The 23,840-nt window shown below is 40.4% G+C and overlaps 1 protein-coding gene and 1 long non-coding RNA gene across 2 annotated transcripts in view; one reads left to right on the forward strand and one right to left on the reverse strand.

The window, feature by feature from the left end:
- Positions 1–349: 349 nt before the first annotated feature.
- crtac1b (cartilage acidic protein 1b) lies at positions 350–22,104 on the reverse strand. The gene is made up of 14 exons (XM_042502812.1): positions 21,920–22,104; positions 19,117–19,313; positions 18,601–18,737; positions 15,458–15,614; positions 12,282–12,416; positions 12,037–12,179; positions 6,085–6,221; positions 4,013–4,095; positions 3,679–3,779; positions 3,403–3,571; positions 1,935–2,080; positions 1,010–1,052; positions 758–901; positions 350–477 (listed from the first exon to the last, which is right to left on the reverse strand). The coding sequence occupies exons 1-14, from the start codon at positions 22,102–22,104 to the stop codon at positions 350–352; spliced, it is 1,905 nt and encodes a 634-aa protein (XP_042358746.1).
- The window catches only part of LOC121955028, a 55,928-nt gene continuing 44,227 nt past the window's right edge, over positions 12,140–23,840 (forward strand). Inside the window, exons 1-2 of the long non-coding RNA XR_006106585.1 lie at positions 12,140–12,192; positions 12,334–12,450. This is a non-coding gene — a long non-coding RNA (uncharacterized LOC121955028). The remainder of the gene's footprint in view (positions 12,193–12,333; positions 12,451–23,840) is intronic.

The following is a 23,840-nucleotide window of genomic DNA, read 5'->3' on the forward strand; positions in this document are numbered from 1 at the left end:
CGCTGCAGCTCCACTTATTGACTTGGCCTCAGTTCAGGTCCCACTAAGATAAGTGCCAGGTGATGACGTGAGGGCTCTGCGGGTGTGACACACTTAGTTCTGAACCCCGTAGCTCCCAGCGAGCATGCTCCCTGTGTGTGTCTTTATAGTCCAGAGGGGGCCGGGAGCCAAGAGGTGACACATAGCAGCGGTGAGGAGGGGGCAAGGCTGTAAATAACTGATGGAAAAAGATAGCAGAGATCCACGTAGGAGAAGAAGGAGTAGATGTTTCAGTGAAAAGTTTGCTCGTAGAGTCTCTGTACATCCCCATTTAGCAGAGAGAGTTAGGAAGGGGAGAAGACAGTGATGGCTACAGTAGTCCAGTCTGGAGATGGGTAGAGATGAGTGGTAGCACAGAGACAGGGAGCATCCAGAAAGAAAGACCTGAACGCTCACGCTCCCCAGACGACCGCGTCCCCCCAAAATAAGCCACCTGGGCTGCAGAGAAAGAGGCGAAACAGAGGGCAGAGAAAAGTAAGCCAACATCTGCGTCTTTATGGCTGAAAGAGAGCTCATTCACATGGGTGAGTTAGTCATGCAAGACAGCGGGGTACAGAGAGGGGACACGGTCAGAGGAATGTTAGCACCTCTAAGCCTTTACTCCAAACCAGAGTAATTAAGGCAGCTTAAGGCATCTCGTTCTCTGGCAGTGCTTCCTTTGTTCTCCTGAGCTTGGTAATCCAGCTAAGTCTACCCTGACTCTGCCAGGACCACTCACCCACACAGGCTGACCCATCATCGTTGGGCTCAAAGCCCTGGTTGCATCTCCTCTTGGCGCGGCACTTATAGCTGCCATAGGTGTTGGTGCAGACGGGGCGGTCAGAGGGGCACACAGTGGGGAACTGGGTACACTCATCTTTATCTGAGGGAGGGGGAGGCGAGGGAAGAACAGACACTTTTTGTTTTGGTTTTAAACAAGGATGCAACAAGCACAGAGTGGTTAATACACACATGCACCTTTGCAACTTACCTGTGCAGCGGCCATTCTCATTCAGAGCAAAGCCATGACCACACTGAAAGACAAAGTCAGTCTTCTTAGAAACAATGTTGAATGACAAATCTTTTAAAGGAGCTCTATACAATATTCAGAGCATGTCCTTTAAACTCACTACATGTAGAATTTATGTGATCACACAGACAGTTAAAAAATAATGCTTCCAGATGGGGGGCATTTGGCTCTCATGATTTGGATCCAGTAAAATCCTTAGAGAGAATGATAATTGCTAATCATCACAAAATTATTCTGAGTGAGACTGTTCATCTTTCCATTTGACTTCCTGAGATTTATATAAGCTGTGCCAATGAACATGGGAGCTGTTCTAGGCTTGTAGATGCCCAACACCTAACTTATCACGATACTTTATGTTGTTTTTTCTTTTATCATCCATCTGTAGCATCTTTAAGTTATTGTTTCCACTCTCTGTGCAAAGTGTGCAGTCTTTCATTGCTAGAACACTAACTGACCTCAAGTTTGTGCTGCTGCAATTTGACTAGACACAACTTAATTGTGAAATATGCAACGTATAAGCACAAAATTCAAGTAATCTTAAAACTAGATTTTGAGGTGAGTTTAGGTCATGAAGCAGATAATGCATGTATCGTATCAGTTAATAATGTGCCTCAGTGGTGCTCCTACTCCCAAAGACATTTTCACTTTAACTTACACAAAGCAGGTCACAAACTGACGGCCATCATTGAGTCTTTGTGTACCTTTGAGCCCTCTCATCTCAGTGCAATGCTTAAATTACTTGTTTGACATAATCTCTAAGAACCTGAAACATTTTCCAATTCTACACCTGGTGGCTAAGACAATTCTACAAAATCTAACAATATTATTTTGAGATGATGAGAATTGAGGACTTGCACTAAAACTACTATTGAGTACTATGCTGTACCTCTATTTCCACAGTAGGAGTGACTTCCTCCTCGTCTTGTGGATAATGGATTTCCAGCACCGTGTTGACGTCTGAAGGCTCCAGGGGTCGGGCTGATGAACGACCATCTGGCCAGTACACCTCGACATTGGTGGCGACGTCCTTACCTGGTCAGACATACAGCGCACACATTCATATGTCCTTTAGTGAGTCTCTAGGTTTCATAAAGCTCTCCTGTCTTTTTTCACTGACAGAGCAGCACTCTCCTCTCCTCTCTCCATTAACTATTTTAATCAGGCATAGAGAGAGCCCCTCTCCAGAGGGCCTCTGCAGCTCTTAATTAAAGTGGCATTTCTAATGTAAACAGATCTTGAGTTACCTTGCCAGACAGTGATCGCCTCAGCAGGTGTGCTCCCCGAGAGCCAAAGAATATTTCACCTGTTCTGCACCCAGGGAGCGCCCTCTCATATAGTGGCAGGGCATGTATCTCACATTTTAACATGCTAACAGTAGTGCTGCTGTTTGTGGAGGTCTGTCCTGAAGCTACAGTGGTGTGGAAAGTTTGCTTTTTGAGTTTTAGTAATCCTGAGATGATCTGTGTTTTGGACAGTCCTGATCCAGAACAGAGTCAGGAAGCAGCAGAAGAGCTACCAGGCCTGGATGACCACCAGCTGACACTCCTGTGGGGGCAGAAGGAGACAAGGAGCTGGTTCCTCACCAACCAGGCCGGCTTCCAGCTGCTGCACCTGTCCGCCATCTCTCCCCACTTTGTCCACCAAGCTCCCTCTCAAAGTCTCCCACGGGTGTCCAATCAGGCTGGAGGTATTAAAACAATGCTTTCCACATGGAGCTTTCTTTTTTCTTCTCGCTGCTGCTCTGTAATGCTCATTCTGTCCATTTCTCTTTGTCTATACATCCCTAACCCAGTACTGAAATCAGTCTAATAGCAGAATAGTCAGCAGAGGGTAAATCAACAAAAAGCTCTGTTTTCCAGGAAAACTGCCAAACATTTGCTGGTTTCAGTGACTTAAATTTGAGAATTTGCTTTTCCCAGATTTATATGATTGTAACGCATATATCATTTGGTTTTAAGCTTTAGGTTAAACAAAAGATGCAATCTGAAGATGTCACTAAGAGGTTACAGCTTCTGATATGATAACTGAGATGATAACTAATAATGATATTACCGTTACATCTACAGGAAATTGAAAGTAATATTAATAATGCTATCAGTCAAATTCTTCTTTATCTTTATTGATTGTATGTTTAGTAACTTTTTTGGCAAATAAATTACAATAAAAATATGAGTGTAGGCAGGTGGAGAGGGAGACAAAGCAAGTACGGATTTGGGATATGTGTATTATTAACATGATATCAATATCTCTTGTTTTAAATATCAAAGCTATGGTCAATACTGGTATATTGAGACCCCCTAGTTCAATCCCTGCAACAATTTTTATTTCTTGTAATTGCTGTAATAAAAATGTACCAAGGCCAAAGTGGGCGACAGGCTCCATCTCACACAGATACCCCGAGCCCCCGTCAATGATCCGTGTATGTGGGCCAGTCTTTTTAGTGTACAACACCACTTTAGCTCCTCTGGCAAAAGCACCAAACTTAGTTCGAGGAATCACTCGCAGCCAGGCATTAGTGGCCCCCTGAGACACAGACAGAATGAGAAAAGCAAGGGTTTGGGTTAAGATTACAATAAATTGGGTGTCAAACTGATCTTTTTAAGCTTTTATGGTGTCTCAGAAACACTCACCTGGTTGACTTTGTATATAGAAAGCGGCTGTGCTGCACTTTCACCATGAGATATCAGCAGTTCCAGACGACCATCGCCGTCAAAGTCTGTGGCTACAGCTCCTGGTGATTCATCACAGTAATAATGCAATAAACACTTCAGGAAACAGTCTACGTAACATTTACTATCCTCATGCAGGGAAACATAAAGCCTCAACAGTCATAGAACTAATTATGTGGAACAAGTCTTTTCTCTTTATGAAGCGCATGAGGAAACCCCAGTGGAGCTCTGGTGCCATCTAATGGTGACATGTTGGAACAACAGATATAAGACTAAGCTGTCCTTACAAACTCACCGGTTCCTCGTCCTTCAGGCTCTGACGCCTCGCCAACATTCAACTCTTCTATCTGGGGGTCTCCGTGCTCTCTCCTGCTCACTCTGTCAAATCAACATCACAGCAATAACACCCCAAAACACTGTTAAACATTAATACCAGTGACACCATAAATATATAAGCAGTGCTGAAAAGAAGTTCATTTACTCAAGTTCTGCACTTAAGTACAACTTTTAGGTACTAATATTTTACTTGAGTATTTCCATTTTTTCCTATACAATACTACTACGCAACGATTCATAGAGAAATACTGAACTTTTTACTCCACTAGATTTATTTGACAACTAGTTACTTTTTACTCTACAGGTTAAGAGTATATAAAGAATGTAATCAGTTTATAACATATGATAAACCATGAAAAATTAAACCGCTTACCAGTATGTAAAATAGGCCAAGTTAGCTCCCCCATAACATTATAATGTTGCTTACATGTTTATGCATCTGTGATAGTTATCCAATCATGTAATATACAATAATATTTTAACACCATGGGACCAGTGGGACCCATCCACTGTTAACTTTTGATAGTATACTTAAAATACATTTTGCTGACAATACTTACTCATACTTTAATTTGCATACATTTTAAATAGAGACTTTTACTTGGAATTGAGTATTTTTTTGCAGCGCGATATTTTATTTCCTCTCAATACTTTTTCCACTATTGTATGAAAAACAATAAAATATCATCTTATGTGGCTTTCCAAGTATACGTATATAAGTAATCATTTTTTTATTGTAAATTCTATATACAACAGAGATGCCTCACATAACCTGCACACAAAAAAACAGAACAAATCATAGTACACACACAGAAAAAGGGCATTATTATACAAAATTTCCTTTCATCAACTCTCTCTTTTCTGTTTTCCACTATGTAGGTGTAGAATGAAATCATTAAAGTAGCAGAGGACTTCTACATCAGAGGTGTTTGTGCAGTTATGCTTGCCATAAAAATGCTTGACAAACAATGAGCCACAAGTGCCCGACTTTCTTTTCCCTCACCTCAGAAGTACATTTACTTTGTGTCCCTTTTGTATTTAATATAAGAGGGAACCAAGTCTCATGTGATTTTTAGTTTTTGTTGGGACTTACTTGATCAATAATTATTGATTTTCATTTTTAATTATTATTATCATTATTATTATTATTCAACTCGTTGATATGTGGATTAAAAGTTGTTGTTTCTAAATGTGCCCTTGAGTTAAAAGACATTGTGCACATTACCTTTAGTGACAAAGCATCTTGATATCCAAGTTTCCTCAAGTTATAATTTCATTTTACAGCGCACTAATGTGCTGATCCTGGCTGTTAAACCCCTCAGCTCAGCTAAATATTGATTAGCTGTATTGAATTAATTATCTTGGGCACAATAGTTTTTTTTTCAGTGCCAGAGAGCAGAGTTAAATTAGCTGATTCATCTTCACACTAGACACCGGCAGAGCCAAGGGCTGTGGAGCAGTGACCCCTGTCGGACATCCTCGTGTCCAGAAAGACGAATTCTCCTCCAGTGACCTGGCCTGTGGGAATACTGTGATCCAGGAAACCTTTGGGGCTTACACTGATTATTTATATTCAGTATGAATTGACCCACTAGCTCATGGCAACATTCATCATGATGTCTGCATGCTGTTCGGAAAAATATGCCAGATCAGATTTTTATTCAGACGGGATGGGTTTATTCTACTATTAAGTCCTAACAATTGATATGTATCATATATTGCATTTTGAAAGCTGAGTTCATTAATATTATCTAGAGAGGAAGCCAAACCGTGAGCCAAAAAGAGACCTAAAACTGTCTTAATGAAAGATTCATTCATGTGTGGAGGAGGAGGCGGGATGCCAGACTAGATAAGTATCCTTGGCTGGGAATTTTAAATTCTTCTCAGCTTCCAAGCCCAGTTTTAGAATATTAAATCAAGACGCAAGAGTAGTCTATTAAGCTCTTGATCAAAGTGCTATTAAAACTTACTATCATACTTATATGTGTGTGTCTGTGTGTGTGTGTGTCTTGTATTTTTCAGTATGAGTACCTAAAGATTCTGTTGGCGGAGGGGCCCCTGTAGGCGATGTTATTGAAGAAGACCTCCAGCTCGTTGTCATTGTCAAAGTCAGCAACCATGACTGTGCGAACCGGGGACGGCATAGAAAACTTCTGGGATGCTATGTCCTGAGGAAAAAACACACGGTAAATCAGTGAAACACAAACACATGCATACATGTGCAGAAGTCAAATATATGCATAAAGAGGTTTTTTCTGTTGGGGGGAAATATTTGAGAGCCCTTTTTATAACTAAATTGTGATCACAGACTTGACCTGTACTACAGGTGCATTAATCACAAAATGTTTATTTTTTATATAGTTTATTGTAATGTTTCTTTAAACATCTTAAAAATATTTTGTACAAATGATTATGTCAAGTGCATTGCATAACTTTTGCTTTTTGTGTAAATTAAAGCTTCGTACATAGAGACAAGCAACCGTAGATGAGTACATGAATAAAGAAAGGATAAAGTGCAAAAATATTAAAAAATGTATTGCCCTCATCATTAATAATTATAAAAATATAACAATAAAAGCTATAATAAAAAGGAAAAGAAAGTGGGAAAGTGTTTCATACCTGTCTAAAACAGTATGAAAGTTAATTTTTCATTTCAAGATTAAAAAACAAAATGTTTCTTGACTGCCACACTCATCACATATTGTATGGGGACATTAACTGTTCGTCACAAGTAAATTTATTTTTTTTTCTCATAAAAATCTGTTTTGTTTTGGGTTTTTTTTTCCTTTTTGGTTGAATTTAATAATTTATTATTGACATTTTTGGGGTTAGGGCCAGAGACTGAATGAAATATGGATGAAGCTATTGTGACACCACCCATTGATTTATGGACTCCTGTTTTAAAGCCTCAAGTTTGTCATTTTGGTCGCAGAAATGCAGCTTAGCCTTGCTTCCATTTTTTTCCCAGTGGCCACTCAAGATATTGCACCAAAAAAGTCCCATCTGACCCAAAAAGCATTTTCCCCATAGATCACCATGATCAAGGAAATGTCTGCAAAAGTGTCACAGGACACCTTGAACTGCAAGGTCAGTTATGACTTTTTTGATTATGAGTTTCTGACCATTGAAGTTTAATATTTGTAAAACTTTCCCCAAGAGAAGCAATTTAAAAATCTTTGACATCATAATGTCAAGTCTAAGAGCTGAGCAGGAATTCGGGGCCAATGGGAGAAACACTACAGCACATTTTCAGTGGGCCACATACTGTGCAAGTAAACCCAACAACTAAAATCTTGTTTTTTTGGCTTGTTTGCCAGGCAAGCAATTCCACTGGATTGAATGTTTTAATAGACGCCATCTCAAGGTCTGGTATCTAGTTGTTATATTACATCTATGGATTGATTTGCATTTGCTGCCAGCCTCAAGTGGCCATTCAAGAAAATGCAGTTTTTGGCACTTTGCATTGGCTTCATTTTTCAGCCCTGAAGGCTGCCACCTGGTTAGAGCAAGGTTTAGGGTTATTTAGTAATAACCCAACACTTCATAAACATATCGTAAAAGTCTTTTTTGTTACTCTATATGCTGATGACTGCCTATTGGAAAGATGAAATTGATGAACTTTTCTTTTTTTTTGGTCTGTTTTGTTGGTTTTAATCTACAGAGTAGACTGTGTTTAAGTGTTTTGCTCATGGGCATAACATTTTTTTTGCATAAAATCAACAGAAAAAGATATTTGATATCACAGATCACCACAGAGACCACCATACATAAAAGTCATGTACCTAGAACCTGTCGTTATTACAGCTTGCATTATAGATGTGTTCAGATCAACATGTCAACAAGTGATGGGTGCTGAGTCAGTGGCTAGAGGGCCTGTTTTATAACCTGAAGGTCACAAGTTCAATCTCCACAATATGCCTATCAGTAATCAGTCCCTGAGTTAGACGCTGTCATCTGCTCACTCACTCACTGTCACTCTCGCTCAGAGTGTCATCTAAAGCCTAAAGATAACAACAAAGAGTCGTCTTCCATCTTCCGGCATCAGAAAAGTAGACTGCAGCTCTCCTGCCCCCCAAAAAACTCTCCTCAGCAGAGGAGTTTTTGCACGAGAAAGTAACGGATATCTCCCCGCTTCAGTGACACGGTGATAAGTCGGGAAGAGTTATAGAGCAGCCCTTCACTCCCTCCAGTATTTACTCCCTGTTTTAATTATAAGGCTCATAAAGCTGGGGGTGGGGAGGGCTCACAGTGACCTTCTGCCTCTCAGGTGAAGGAGAGGGGATGGCCAATTGAGGGCCACAAGGGAGGGAGGGACAGTTCTGCATTTACTATATTACAAGGTGGATGAATAGATGTGCCATAAAGAGAGAGAGAAAGGGACTCACCAAAATAATTATGGAGCACAGAAACATGAGTTTATAGGATCAAGGGAGAAAGTTTTAGGTTTAGGTTTGTTTCTCCCAATAAGGATTACTTTAATAATAAATTAATATTATAAGTAATATTATAAAAGTATATTTTTAACCCTACAGTACTTTGCTATATTGTTTGATTAGAATAATAAAAAAACAGATAAATTCTGCTCTGAATTTTGTACACAATTACCAAACAAATCAAAACGTATTTTACATCTCTTTAAATACCTATTATATATTTGTGGGTGAGTTTTTGCACGAGTGCAAAACCTACTACAAGGGAAACCTCAGCAGTGGATTTTAATTAAAGCACAAACAGGCCTAATCGGCACTTTCCACTACCCAGGCAAGCTGCTGTTTCAGCCCAATTTAATTAGCGGTTTACTGGAGTGATACAACAGCTTCATTATACATGCCAAAGGTCAACACGGCTAGTAGGAGTGTCAGTTTGTGTGGGGGAACGGGGTCTAAGATGTGCTGTGGGCTTATGATTTAACAATCTGGGTTTAAAAAAACATCAGCTAGCTAATTCAATTTGTCTTCTGTGTGTTTGTGTGTGTATTAGAGTGTATTGTGCGTGTGTGTGTGTGTGTGTGTGTGTGTATATGTGTATGTGTGTCTATGTATTAGAGTGTATTGTGTGTGTATGTGTCCCGCTGATTGAATTGTCTCTGGGCTAAGCATCACACATTAACCCCTTATTTGACCCCTATAAAGATGTCCGTTTTGACGTTTATCTCTTTGGTGAAAGATGCAGTCGCAGGTGCTGACAGATAGATCACCAAGTGCAAAACCCTCCGCAGATTTACACGCGGCGGAGCCCGTCTCTGTCTCTGCCGCTATTAACCCACCACACAAACACATGCACACTGCTGGCTGTCATGCAGGAGGAGTCTGCGGTCGTCGATTGAGTAAATCATTGCCCGTTGTCTTTGAATTCCACTCAATCCCAAAGTGGGCCGGCACTGACTTGTGCTAATTCACTAGACATCCATTAGTATTGATAACTCTCGTGATTCACAGAGTTAATAGGTGAGAATTGCTGTCTTTGTGCTGCTTGTTCAATAGACATTGACTCTGGAGAGAGAAGAAGAAGAAAATAGAACCACAACCTCCATCTGAAACTCTTATGCATCATTTGCAGCGCCTGACTTCCTGATAGGGGCATTTCTCCACACAGAGGACTAAGACTAGATTAGACCACTACTATCAAAAGAACTGCTGGTCACTCTGGATCAGTGCTGGACAAAGTACACAACTTAAAGTCAGAGTATAGATACTTCAAATATTATTCTAACACAAGTGTAAGCTGCTGAGTCAAATTATTACTTTAATTTAAGTACCATAGTACTTGCTTTTAAAAATACCGAAGTACTTTTTTAATCTTAATGCATTGGTGAATCCACAACTAAGGTGAAAACACTGATTAAAAATATTTGTAACAGTGCACATCAACTGTGCATGCAAATCCATTAACATTCATTTGACCAAAAATTGCACAAAAACTGCAACTACTACAAGCACAGACAACTTTGTTTAAAATATTTATCTGGGGCACCTGGTGGCTTAGTGGATAGAGCCAGTGCCCCATGTATGAAGGCTAAGTCCTCGCTGCAGCGGCCGCAGGTTCTATTCCGACCTTGACCCTTTACTGCATGTCGTCCCCTCTCTCTGCCCCTTTCACGCTTCACCTAGCCTATGCAATAAAGGCATAAAAAGCCCCAAAAATAATCTTTAAAAAAAAAAAAATCTATGTGGAATGAAGCAAATGCATACCTCAGTATGCCACAATGAAGTTCATGTGCAGTAAACAGAGCAAATATTTGATCATTTTTCATCTCAGTAACTTTAAACATGTACCGTACTTGAGGTGTTGCCATATTAACACCACATAACCAAATACAGCCCCCTACTGATGACCTCTGCTCTCAGCCAATGTGCTGCCCAGTCTGAGTGGTGCATGTGCGAGGTGGAGGTAGAAGAACACCACTTTGACAAACAAACCACATGCAGAAGTGCATGATCACAGCTTATGAACAAATGCAACAAGTAACGAGGCCCTTCATATAAATGTAGTTCAGTCGAAAGTACAATATATGTCTTTCAAATGTAGTGTCAAAGTAATAAGTTTTAAAAAATAATAATACTCAAGTAAAGTGCAGATACTCAAAAACTGTACTTAAGTACAGTACTTTAACTTTTAAATGTACTTTCCACAACTGCTCTGAATTATCCACAAACCTACCTGTGAACACTTTTCATTAAAGAACTACTTTCTACAAAATAACTTGTCCAAGCTATTGACTGTTTTAGACACCACAAGGTTTCATGATCCTGGGTTTTTGTCCGTTTCCTGTTTTATTTTGTAGATTCACTCCAAATGTGGCATGCCTTGTTTTACTTCCTGCCTTTGTGTGTTTTCTGCCTGCGTGATCGTCTGCCCCTCCCTGATTAGTTTCACCTGTCCCTCGTTAACACTCTGCTTCTCCCACACATTTAGCCTGTGTGTTTCCCCTGTTTCAGTGTCAGGTCAGTTGTTTTTACTCCTTGTTTTCAGTGTTATTTCCCACTGTGCTGCTTTTTCCACTTGTGCTCCTCATGCCATCCCGGTTTGACCCAGCTTAGTTTTTCTTTCTTTGTTTTTGCTTTTTTGTTTTCAGCTTGCTCCTTTAGTTTTTTTTTTTTTTTTTTTTTTTTTTTTGCTTCTTGGTTTTGTTTTCTGTCACCAGCTTTTACATTTACAGGCTTTTTGCTGCTGATATGGAGTAATGCTATTGGATCTTCTTTTAAACTGAAATCTGACAACAAGGTATCTAACATATGCATTTTGTCATTTGGGTCAGCTTATATTAAAGGCCTCAGTATGTTTCAAAAAAGAGCTGTCAGACTGTCTAATGGTTCTGTAACATTCTTCATGGCAGTGAAATCTAGAGGGCTGCATCTGATTTTTTTTTAACTTTTAAAAACCAACAACCAGATGATTCATCCATTTTTCATGCAATTAATTTGCACGTCAGCATAATTTTCCAAACTGTTGTCATGATTACTTTCACACCCATCATGAATATTATGCAGAAAAACTGTGACATAAACCTTTTTTGGGAACATCTTTCATTTTTCTGAACTTTCGCACAACAAATAACCAAGCAACCAACCTGCTGTGCAGAACAGATGACAAATCACAATGGCAGACCTGTTAATAATTTATTTCTTAGCACCATAATATTACAATTCATTATCAAATTGTTATTGTTATATGACATCCTAAAATATGTCCAGAATCTGCCGTCACAGAGCTTCAGCTCCTGTATGAGGCATATGAACTCCCCCTTTCTTTTTCTGCCTTAAAAAATTTTTTATTTTTTTTTTACTGTTCATACAACTACTTTTGTCACTTATTTTTGGGTGTGCCCACATTCACATTCCTTTTGACTTGCCTCTCTCTTCAAACTTACCTTGAGTGTGAACATTTGGAACAGGTATATACACATGTGACGCATCATATTCATTTAAAGCGTATAGAGTGATTAAAGTGTTGGTGTTTGTTTGCATTTTGAGTTGGACCAACCTTGAACTTCTGTTTGCGATTATTCAGCTGCATGTACAGCCGATGAGGTCCATTCCAGTTCCCGTAGACGATATCTGTCTTTCCATCACGGTTGAAATCTGCCAGAGCAACCCCTCTGCCGTGCTGCATGGGGTCCTCCACACCTACAGGGATAAGGTAATACACTCAAGCTTGGATGTTGTGTTTGTGTCTACAATTAACTGATCTAAGGCTATGATCTGTTTAACTGCACTTGTTCCTCTCACCAGCCTGCTGCGCCACATCAGTAAAAGTTCCATCTCCATTGTTCCTGAACAGGAAGTTGGGTCCGTACTCGTTGTCGCAAAATACATCTGACAGGCTTTGGCTGACAATGGGCCCCACAACGACCCCTCGCCCTCCTGCACAAATGGAGACGGAGAGACGACGCTCAAGGTAAGAGAAAATTAGTCAGTTAAAAAGAGGTTGAATAGACTGTTTTAGACAGAAAAAATGAAACTGGATCGGTGAAACAACAGAGAACGGAGGGAGAAAGATCAGCACCATAACAAAAGTGAACGGCGAGAGATCATTACTGTCTTTCCAGGCCATTTCCTCTAAGCAGTGCAGGTCTTTCTGCTGACACAGACACTAACTCTGATGGGCTACACACACACACACACACACACAAACACACACACACAAACACACCTAAGCACAAAAAAATACAAATATGGACACATGCTGAGAATCTTTTGCGTTAACCAAAAGCTAACAGTAATTTTCTTATGAAAAGATCTTTGCGACTGTTCAATACGCTATCAATATCACCCCAGGATTTTCCAATGACATTCTATAAAGTGAAGTGTCTCACTAAAGTGTCTCATCTGAGACCAGCGGAGTCTAATTATGGAGCTGAAAGGGCTTTGATTGCCCTTCCAGTATGCAGAGTCAGTGCTGTGAGTCAGGACTCGCTCCTGATTTACTGGCCCGCTCCATCAGCCCAGACAAATATCACTCGCCCCCTATGGCCATAAACCACTAACGTCTCTCCGGAGATATGTAACCATTAGATATACAACTTCACTGCCTGTCCCTCTGCTCTGATTAACGGCAGTTTGATGACAAAGCCATCCCCCGTACATCATTCACAGCGATTCTGGGCCGGCTCACCCTGCCCCTTCAGTGGCTTAGATGACATCCTGCATGTAAAAAGAGCCGTAGATGATGAAGATTGATTCTGTTATGCTCAAACACAAAGTCATCTCCCATTTTCTAAACTTACTTGGACATCAGCGCCAAGGACTTTTCAGTGGTTACAACGAAGGACCATAGAGGCGCCGCTATTATCAAAGAAACAAATCACGGTGAAATCATTCATTTTGGCATTTATTGTTCTCCTCTTCTATACCAAAACAGGTATCCATCACAGGGTTAAGTGAAGTGTTGATCCAAGCCAGGGAAGAGAGCTGAGGTGCAGTGATGAATTTCAGTACTACATGTGAAGCAAAAAATCCATTTCAAGGTCATCCATTCAGTTTCAAAAGCGTTTAAATGGCAGTTCAGATGTTTGTTTTCCTGCATGAGCTTATGCAGCAATGCAGTTTGAGAAACAATAAAAACACATGCAATATTTAAGACATCGGGAAGCATTAAGTAGTGAACACAATAAAAATAAAAGAAATGGTCAGTGAGATAAAAAAAAAACAAGAAATAAAAATATATTTTTGCAGCAAATAAGATACAGTGCTCGGCTTCGGTAGGACGTGAGACTAGCTTTGGGGAGTTAGTACCATACCTGCAATTGAATTATTGGTTTAAATACATTTTGCAGCTGTTTACTGGCAGTTCAACTACATTCATATTTGTGCAGTAATTAGTTAGTTAATTAGTTAACTACTAAGGCTATAAACAATGTTAGGCCATAAAAACGAAAGGAATGATTTTTTAAAAACAATTTACCATCACTTTCTTCTGAAATTGGGCCCTTTTGATCGCAATGAGTCATAAGTATTGATTATTGTTTTTTATTTGCAAATGTTCAGAGAAGTTGATGCATGCTTTTTTAGAAGTTGTCTGGCTAACTGAGTAATCCTGACTGACGGACATCGTATATAAAACCAGAGCTGCCATTCCTCGCATTTTCTCATGAATTGTGGGATATTTTATTTTTATCTCTCCTTGCTGACATCAGCTGTGGCCAGAGGCATTATGTTTTCGGAGTTGTCTGTCTGTTCATCCCATTCTTGTGAACACGACATTTCAAGAGACCCTTGAGGGAATTTTTTCAATTTGGCCAAATGTCTACTTGGACTCATCAGTAGGTTAATTAGATTGTTTTGGTCGGAGGTCGACGTCACTTGGTCAGACACTAAATTGGTGACACTATTCTTGAGAGTTCTTGAGTGGCATTTTTCTGCTGGCATGTGACTTTTTTGTATTCTTTATAATTTAGCATCACACGCATATTGTCAGATTGAGTTTTTTTTATTTTTTTAAGAAGTTTAAACTATAGTAGCTTTAAATAAGTAAACTAGATTTCTCCATTGAACAGCTTTGGTAGCTTGTTAATCTATGCTTTCAAAGCTTCCCCAAAACTGTGTGAGAGGCATTTTATGGTATATATGCACATGGAAAACATGAAACCGCTCAAACTTAATTTTCAGAAGTCTAGTCTTTAAAGGGAGGATGATGTGGAATTGTTAAGATGGATTTGGCTTTTTATGTGATTTGTGGAAGGTGATTTGGGAAGGCTGCTTCTCACTAGTGATTTTAATGGCCACTTACATCCCCTTACAAACCAATCAGTAGGAGGGTCTGTAGTGATTTTAAGACAAATCTGTAAGATAACACCAGCAACTTCCTGTCAACACTAACAACATTTTACCTCTGCAGAAAACACAGTTTCTGTTTCCACTTCTGGCATGTGCCGTAACAATTTGATCAGAATGACTGAGCCTTTTTTGCTGTAGTGACATCCGTGCACTTGTATTCACACCTTCAGACGTCTGGGGGAACCACACCTAGCTGTGATAAATGCCATCTCTGGGCTGTTGAGCTGCTCTGATGTATGTGTATGTCGCCCTTTGCCTGTGCTTCCCTGTGACTTTGACTGGAGTAAACAGCTGACAGAGCCAAAAGAGCCCACTAACACTACACTCTCTCTCTTTCTTCCCTCACACTTACACTCATCATGTTCTCTTTCATCTCCTACTTTTTCCTTTTTTTTCTCAGCTGGCATCTCTCCAGCTCTCCCTTACTCGCCTCCCGTCTAGCAGCCTCTCTATAGTGAAGTCCTATATTTCAGACTCCATGGGTACAAAGAGCACATGCTCCTCTGAGGATGTCTCTGTAAATCAGACTGAAGGTCCAGTAGTGCTGGATGATGGTCTATGTCATACACACACACACACACACACACACACACACACACACACACACAGAGTAAGTTGTTCATACCCACCAGTGAACTTGTTGACTCCAGCCTGCTCTGCCACGTTTGAGAGGGCAATGACGCCCTGTGAAAGATCACTTGCTGTCTCATCCATTTCAATGAGAGCGTGAGGAGCCACGTTGCCACTGGCGTAGTTGGCTATGTAGATGGCGTAACGGCCTGTACCCTGGGGAAAAAACAAATATGATTTACATTAATTAATATGCTCTACTTATTTATTTAATATACTTTGCATATTGAGAACCCCAGAATGGCATGTGTAGCTAAATGTGAGTTGATGAATAATTTGATGATTCTGCAAACTTCCTAAAGGGTTGATTCTCCCAATTTCTCAAAAATCAAAAAAAATCTCAAATCTCAAAAAAAACGCATTGCTGCTGATAATTGATTTGACATAAAATGTTTTGATGGCTCTCAAACATTATTATTGTCTGCAAAGACAAATCCCAGCAATCTCTTATCAGCTCTTGCGTGTGTAAATTTGGCCACAAATATATTAATTGAAGTCTGAAATAACCAATTTTTGGGCCACTTGGGGGCAACGGAAACAATTTGTGAACTTTTAAGGTGGAATAGTGAACTACATTAACAGCTGATTGTTTACACATCCAGCACAGATCAACATTATCATTCATTTGGAGTCAGTTTTGTATCCACCTGATGTGTGTAAGTCTAATATTCACTCTTTTAGCTCTGTTAGGGTCAGGTCTCTACCCATTCTTAAAGGAAATATCTAACTTTTCAGCAGCTAAATGCTCCTAATCTTGTACTTTTGTTACATAAACCTAAGGAAGCAAACCTAAAAAAACTTTTTTTAACTAATGTTCTAAGTTAGAAAAGCGTTAGTATGCCTTTAACGAGCAGAAACTTTACATATCCTGTGAAGACAGAAGTTTATTTTGAAAAGACACAATGCTTGCAACGAGCATAAATTGACACGCCGTCCCAGAATGACCACAACTGATGCTGGAGGGGTAAAAAGACCACCATAGTTAGACATATTAGACAACCGACCAAGTGTCGAGATCTGACTAGTTGGGAAAGAAACCGTGTGGGTATAGTGAATTTTCCAGAGCCTTTCCAGTAAAAAACAACTGCCTGCAGACGCTGAATATGATGCTAAAAGATCAGTGAAAGTGAATCAAAACAGTAGACTGCAGTAGAGAGCCAAACAGCTAAGCAAATATCTGAAACTGACTATAAATTTCAGTAAAGCCGAGTGGATTCACTTGATAAATCTCTTTATTCGTCATTACGAGCAACCTCTTTAAAATCTGTCAAATTGTTTTCGCATTATCATTTGATTTGGAAATTATAGCTGCTTTGAATAAAAAGCACAAAAAAAAACTGTTCGCATGATTTTTAGTAATCTATAACAGGAAAAAAAAAGGTTATTGTAACAACAAACGTTTACTCGAACCTGTGTTTTAATTGCATTTGCTATCTTGTTGAATATTATTTCACCTTTTCCCAATCAGACCTTTTTCTTTCCCCTTTATCTCCCTTTCCCTTGTTTCCTACCCTTTACACCCTCTCTTGCAGCCTCTCTCCCTGCTCCTTCCTCTGCCTCCCTTTGGAGATTAATTTCACACTCCATTATCAGTCAGAGTCCCTGCAGACACAAACTCACAGACGGAACCACACTAATAGACTACACACTGGATTTCAATGAGCTTTTCCACCAGGCCTAACATATTTCAATCAATACAAACACATGCACACATGCAAACACACAAGCCATTTTACCATTTGTGTTAGCTTTACTACATTGTTACAAGACAGGAGAAGCACGTGGGTGTAGTTGATGTAAATGTCATGAAGCATGGTATTATGGCCCGCTGTGGTGGAAGGAGTGAGGCACACTTGGACATACATACACACACACACACACACTTGACAGAATGAGAATGAACTACAATGAAAGACCTGAAGGCCACTGGCAGTTACTTAACAAACTTAAAAGTCAACGATTTTCCAATAAGTCTTCACCCAAGGCTAATTTCTGTCACTGAAATTGGCATTGTGAATAGTGTGACATGCATGCTTGCAAAGTGCATGCCGGTGCAGGGATATGCGATTGCATACCCTCTACATGAGTCTTTATCACTAAGAAGCCTGAATGAGTTACAGCCTCTGATGTAGCATTTTCATTTATTTTGTTTTCAGAGGTGCTTTTTATCATTTCAATTACTCTAGCTTTTAAAACCCACTTATTTTCAGGAGCTCCATCCTGCCTGCCAAATGCAAAGTGAGGTGATCCATCAGTTCAACATGAGACCCCTCAATATGTCACCTTCATCAGTTTGCATAAGACTAATGATAGGACGTCTCTTTCAAGGAGACTGGGAGAGATGAAACAGTTGGATGACTAATTATCCCTCTTTTTTCCTGAATGATAGCACTTTATTTATGAGTAAACAAGACACTTGGGTTTCGGCCTTTGTAACCTTCTGCTGTCGTTCCAGATCTGTTCTAATAAAACTTGTTCAGCAATAGGAAAATGAATTCTGCTGCATGGAAGAACACACATCAGGGCTTTGGCTTCCTCTAAAAGCATTATGCCATTAAAAGCAGATATCTTTCCAATCGGTTTGGCAGCTGCACAACCTATCAGTGCTCACTGAGATGGGACTGTGGTTAAAAAAAAAAAAAAAACTATTGTAATCCCTACTGTCCTCTTCCACTATTACTTTCTTTATCCTGTCCCCTGATTGGAAGTGAGAACTGTATGCGTGTGATAAGAGACAAAGAGAGAGTGTGAGCGTGTCAGTCAGAGAGAGAAAAAAGGAATAAAGGAGGTGGAAAAAGGGAAGAAAACAATAGAAGAGGGAGTGAGAGAGAGAGAAAGAAAATGCTACGGGCAGAAAGCAGTAGTGTGCAGTCATCACTCCTCCCCTCGTACGATGTTCTATAAAACAAACGAGCCCTGGCTTCTGTAATTACACTGGTGCGATGGACAGAAGAGAGAAAATGGCACACCATTCCCCCAAATGAACTGTCATAGCACATGCTGAGAAGGGCGGCGTAGGCAGGGCATGAGTTATCACTGGTAAACAAACAGAAGCACCCATGCATGTACGCAGAAAACACTCTGGGGAGTTTGTGTGTGTGGTGTGGATCTGCATACTCTGCTGTGTGTGTTTGTGTAGTACCTTTCTGTCCACACAGGCCACTGAGCGCCCAGCCATACGGTTGGCCACATCTCTGTGTTCGTTAATGTCATCGTTCAGCAGATCTTCAAAGCGTCCATTACGGAACTTAAACAGCTTGTCAGAGTATGTTGACCGACCTTGATGCGGAGAGAGTTCAGCAGAGGCAAAGATTGTGCGGAGAGTAAAGAGGTGTTATGCAATACAAGAACCGTGGGTGATTGGAGACAGAAGAGGCTGAAAGTGACCTCTGTCATTTTTATAAAAATAATAGGGGTGAGGCGTAGTAGTTTTGGCAGTGTGCGCTCCGTAGCTCTCAGATTGATTAATAGCAGCACAAAGCTTATCTGTTATCTGATGAAGACTCAGATGAGATAAGCTTAATATCTGCATACTGATTCTCCCGCTTTGTCTCTGTACAAGAGGAGAGGCACAACCCCTGTGTGAGTGTGTGCACAAACACATTTGTCAGTGTGTTTTTGTAAAGTGTATCCGTGTGTGTAAAAGCATGTACTGTACCCGAGAAGGCGTTATTGGTGTTGAGAACATAAATCTCCTCCCGACCGTCTCCGTCGATGTCACACGCTGTCACTCCGATGGCGTTGCCTTGACGGTCTCTCAGGGCGTAGAAAGGGGAGCTATGGTTGTCAACAGCTATGTTGAAGAGCCTTTTCTTCTGCTTGTCATACTTTAGCACCAGGTTTGGGCCATTGTAGCTGTCAACAGGCACCAAAGGCAAGCTGTTACATCTTCATTACATGAGACTGTCTGCAGGAATTTTGAAGTTTAAATCATATTGTGCTGTTTATGTTTGTAGGTGCACTTTTCAAATATTATGTTAGATGGTATTAAAAAAGTGGACTTTTAAAGGCCCTGAGAGCTTTCTAATCTTAAAGGGATGGTTTACCCCAAAATAAAAATACATGTTTTTCCTTACCTGTAGTGCTACTTATCAAGCCGCTTCGTGTTGAAGATGTTGGCCGTAGACATGTCTGCCCTCTCTCCAGTGTAATGGAATAAGATAACACTCGCACTTGTGGTGCTCACAGTGCCAATTTTTTAATTTTTTTATTTAAAAACTCAACAGCAATGTCTCTTTCCAGAAATCGTGACCCTGTTACTCAAGATAATCCGAAGAACTTGTTGTAAGCAGTTTCATGTGGAATTATTCTTTCTGAACAACACCAACCAACCTTATCACGGAAGGAAGATATCAAGGAGGTGCATCTTCCGCTGGCTCTCCTAGCTCTAAAGTTGTCCTGAGCACAAAAGGCTCCTCCATAGGTTGATGCCATGGATGTGTAAAGAGACCTGGATACAGAGACAGACCCTGTTCATTCCTGTTGAAGTTACTCAGTGGTGCATGAAGCCAAAAAAGTTTAAGTACAGGGTGTAAAATTACCCAGATTCCCATTATTGGACCCATAGAGCAAGCACATTAGAGAAAACACTTGCTGAGCGATTAACTTCTACCAGCTTGCTGCTTCCAGTTTAGCCCCCTGCTAACTTTTTTAAAGGGCCTATGTGATAGAGCAGCTGGAGAAAGTGGAAAGAGGAGGGGGGGATTACACGTAGATTCAAACCTGGTTTCTGCCAAGGACTTTAGCGTACATGAGGTGCACGCTCTACCAAGTGAGCCAGAGGTCGCCCCTGCACTTCACTGACTTGAATGAGGATAAAAATCGTGTGGCTCCTCTAGACTTTAGAAATGTTTTTGGACCAAATGAATTAAAGTTGATAGTGAAACAAGTTATTTTGCAGGGGTTGTGATGCTCAAAAAAATGCATCCACTGATTTACAGACATCTCTCTCCCAGCATAAGTCTATGGGCAAAGGTATTTTTTTTATTTCGACCCAATGGTATCATGTGACAGACTCGTAAGTTGTAGTTACATGGTTTGGCCACTATGTTAAATTGGCTTCAAGGTCTGCCGCACTTTGAGGGTGGTGAAACAGTTGGTGAGTGAAGTTACGTAAAAAGAAAATAGTTCCAACATGAAACTGCTTACAGCAAGATCTGTGGGTTATCTTGGGTAACCAGGTCATGATATTTGAAAAGACACATTGGTGTTGAGTTTCTTAAATGTATTTTTTGGCGCATTGAGTACAAACACAAATCTCTACAGCTGATATATCCAACACTGCAACTCACACCAAAACATGTAGACTGGTAAATAGCATAACAGGTAAGAGGAAAAGTATGAATTTTTAATTTGGGGGTGAACTTTCCTTTTAAAGGGGAACTTTGATTTTAAACAAGTAACTTACTGCAAGTTAGAAAATGAAAGAATAAATGAATAAATAATCCTGGGGTGTAGCTTAAGTTTACAGATCTGCACCCTGTTGCACATTCTTGCTTGCGGCTAGCAGCTCAAAGTTGCATAGCCTCTGCTGGCCATAGAAACATATGCAAAAAAAACAACAAACAAAAAACTACCAAATCTATCAATTTAAATAATGTCTGCTGAAAAAATATGTATTCAGGAGATTTGACTACTGTAATTCTAGATTTTCTGGGAACCAATTAAATGAAATCTATGCTATTATTCCACTAGGAAAGGAGAAGCAACAACTTGCAGTCAAAATCTAATTTTACCTAAAAAATTACCCCCCCCCCCCCCCACAAAAAAGATATGTTTTTATGTTTTTGACATAATCTGTTCATGGCAATAAGAGAGGCACAGACAAGAGGTCAGCAGAAGAACCAAAATTTTTAACTTTTTTTTTAACTTTAACTTTTAACATTGTCACACTGTCTGATTCTGAGTGAATTGTCAAAGTGAGACCACAGTGACTTTACGTGACTCGTCCCACTGTCATCTACTGTATAATAGTAGTGTAATGTACTTTAACCATGCTATACTTCAGTACTTTATGAGGTTTTGTGATGCCCTCCTGTCCAGGATACCTGCTGAATATGGTGTCTTGGCTAAATGACATTTACTAAGCAGGGTCATTTCGGCCCATCTATACTCTGTTAAGCATTGGGAAATTCATTGCTGCTCCACTAGATAGAGGCAGGCGTGCCAAACTGTTCCCATCAATGACACTCCATCCAATCACATTCATTCTCATCAGCTTAGTGAGCCTCAGGGCACTCTTACCATCTCTCGCCTTTTTAGTTTTTTGCCTTTGTCTTCAACCTTTAGCTTGGAAAAATGAAAGTGTACTTTTATTTTAGCCTCTGATTTTGTTCTCATTGCACAAGAGGAAAAAACATTTGTGCTTGTAACACTGTGAGACAGGATCGTCGAAGATTTAAGTAAAACTAACTTTGAGCAACTAAAGACTGTTTTACAGAACTTCCTCCCCCCTTTCTCACCCGGCTACAAATATCTCCAGGTCTCCGTCCCCATCCACATCAGTGACGGCCACGCCATAGTTGAGCTGGGTGGGGTTGTTGTCGTAGTCGGGAGGGAGGGTGCTCTTGGTTATAGCTGAGAACATGGGCTCTGATCGCTGAGCCAAGGAGATGGCAGGCAGGAACAAAACCAGCCACAACAACATCCTCACCTAAAGGGAAAAACACACCATTTGCGACAGCTGAGTTTGAGTAATGCTACCATCAGTGCTGCTCGTCTTTTTTGCTGCTTCTGCCACTTTCACTTGAATGCATTTTCCAAAGAGCAAAAGTGCAGCAATAATACGTCCAAACACACAATTCCCATCCAAAAGATTCACACGCAAAACTGCAGCACACTTTTGTCCCGCCAGTTAAGGCAAATGAAATAAAACCTGTAATTCACACACTTCTTAACTGCAACACATGCCCTTGCTGCTAATTCTCCAAATCCATCGCGGGGCAAACATCAGCGGGTTCGTTGGCAGAGCTTTCTCCTATACTCAGACATAAAGATGAAGATATACCGCCGCAATCAGCAGTGCTCCGCAGGGTTAGATCTGAACGACCCATCACAGGCAGACGGGCTGAAGAATCACAGGACAGAAAATCCATACATGGAGCAGGGCATTAGCCAGAGGCCAAGTGAACACAGGGGAAACCAATACGATCTGATATAACAGACCTGAGGTGCTGTTTCCTCAGAGACAGTGACCAACTCTAAATTGGGGAAAGCTTTTTTGGATAAAAGGGCTGTGTGATCTGTAAGTGTCCTTTCAGTAGTCAGTCAGTAGATAAAAGGTGAACATTGAGGAATTGATCCAATCGACTTGTGAAGTGCAGGTGGAGGCTTTCTGATGCTCAAATTGAACAGAGAGAAAGGAAACAAGACTGAGGGGAGAAAGTAAAGGTCACCTCATTAAGGCTAAAATAAAACACTCATCTTCACACACAAACACACACACACACTAAATGGAGTTTACAAGCTGACAACTTGATTTGCTCTGCTCGTGGATTTATGAACGCAGCCGTCGTCATATAGTGCTCATTCCATCCGAGCTGTTCCCATCTCTGCTTCTGCAGATTCTCCCTTTCTTCTCTGAGTTTCCAGGTGATGTATGGCTCTTTAACATCTCCCTCAACAATTCAATTTAAGATAAAACCGCATTGCCGTTTGAGTTATACTCTCAAGAGCACGTCGGCAGGGAGAGGAAGCACCTCCGCTGACACCTGCAGAAATATGGCCAGGGCTAATGCTAGTTGTGCTGGCAGGCGGCGAAGTGATAACGCTGGCAGGAGAGCTGGTAGCAGTGTCGACTGGGGCTGTTACCAACAAGGGTTAATTAACAACAACCAGGAGCTCGGGATGAGGCAGTTTCTCCACATTAGAACGAGGTGTAATGACAAATGGGCTGAGCAGTTTCAGACCACAGAGGGAAGCTTTACGGACTTGCTCATATACTCTGTGTTAGATAGGAGCGGTGAGCTATAAATTAAAAAGAGGAGTGAAGGGAAAAGTAAAAAGAAAAGTGTGGTAGAGTATTTTTACTGTGAAGATGCACTTGGAGAATAATTTTAAAATAGAAAACTAGAGGACATAAGTACTTTTACATATTACAGTCACAGGTGGGCAGCCTAATGTCCATACAAATGAGGATGAAATATAAGACAGGGCTTTGTTCCCATACTGCAGCATATATCAGTTAAAAAAGTCTGAAAACCAGAGAAAAAGTCAATTATTCCCAATAATTCTACATTAAAATAGCCATGCGAAGTAATAACTGGAAGAAAGATGTAGGAAAATGGGAGACTGAAACCATTGGGGACTGGCCTGATATAATGGAGGGGTACATTATCCAGTCAAGGACACACAGTCACTTTGCCCTGCATTCACTGCAGTAAA

The sequence above is a fragment of the Plectropomus leopardus genome, chromosome 15, assembly GCF_008729295.1.
Source record: "Plectropomus leopardus isolate mb chromosome 15, YSFRI_Pleo_2.0, whole genome shotgun sequence".
Classification (NCBI taxonomy): Eukaryota; Metazoa; Chordata; class Actinopteri; order Perciformes; family Serranidae; genus Plectropomus; species Plectropomus leopardus.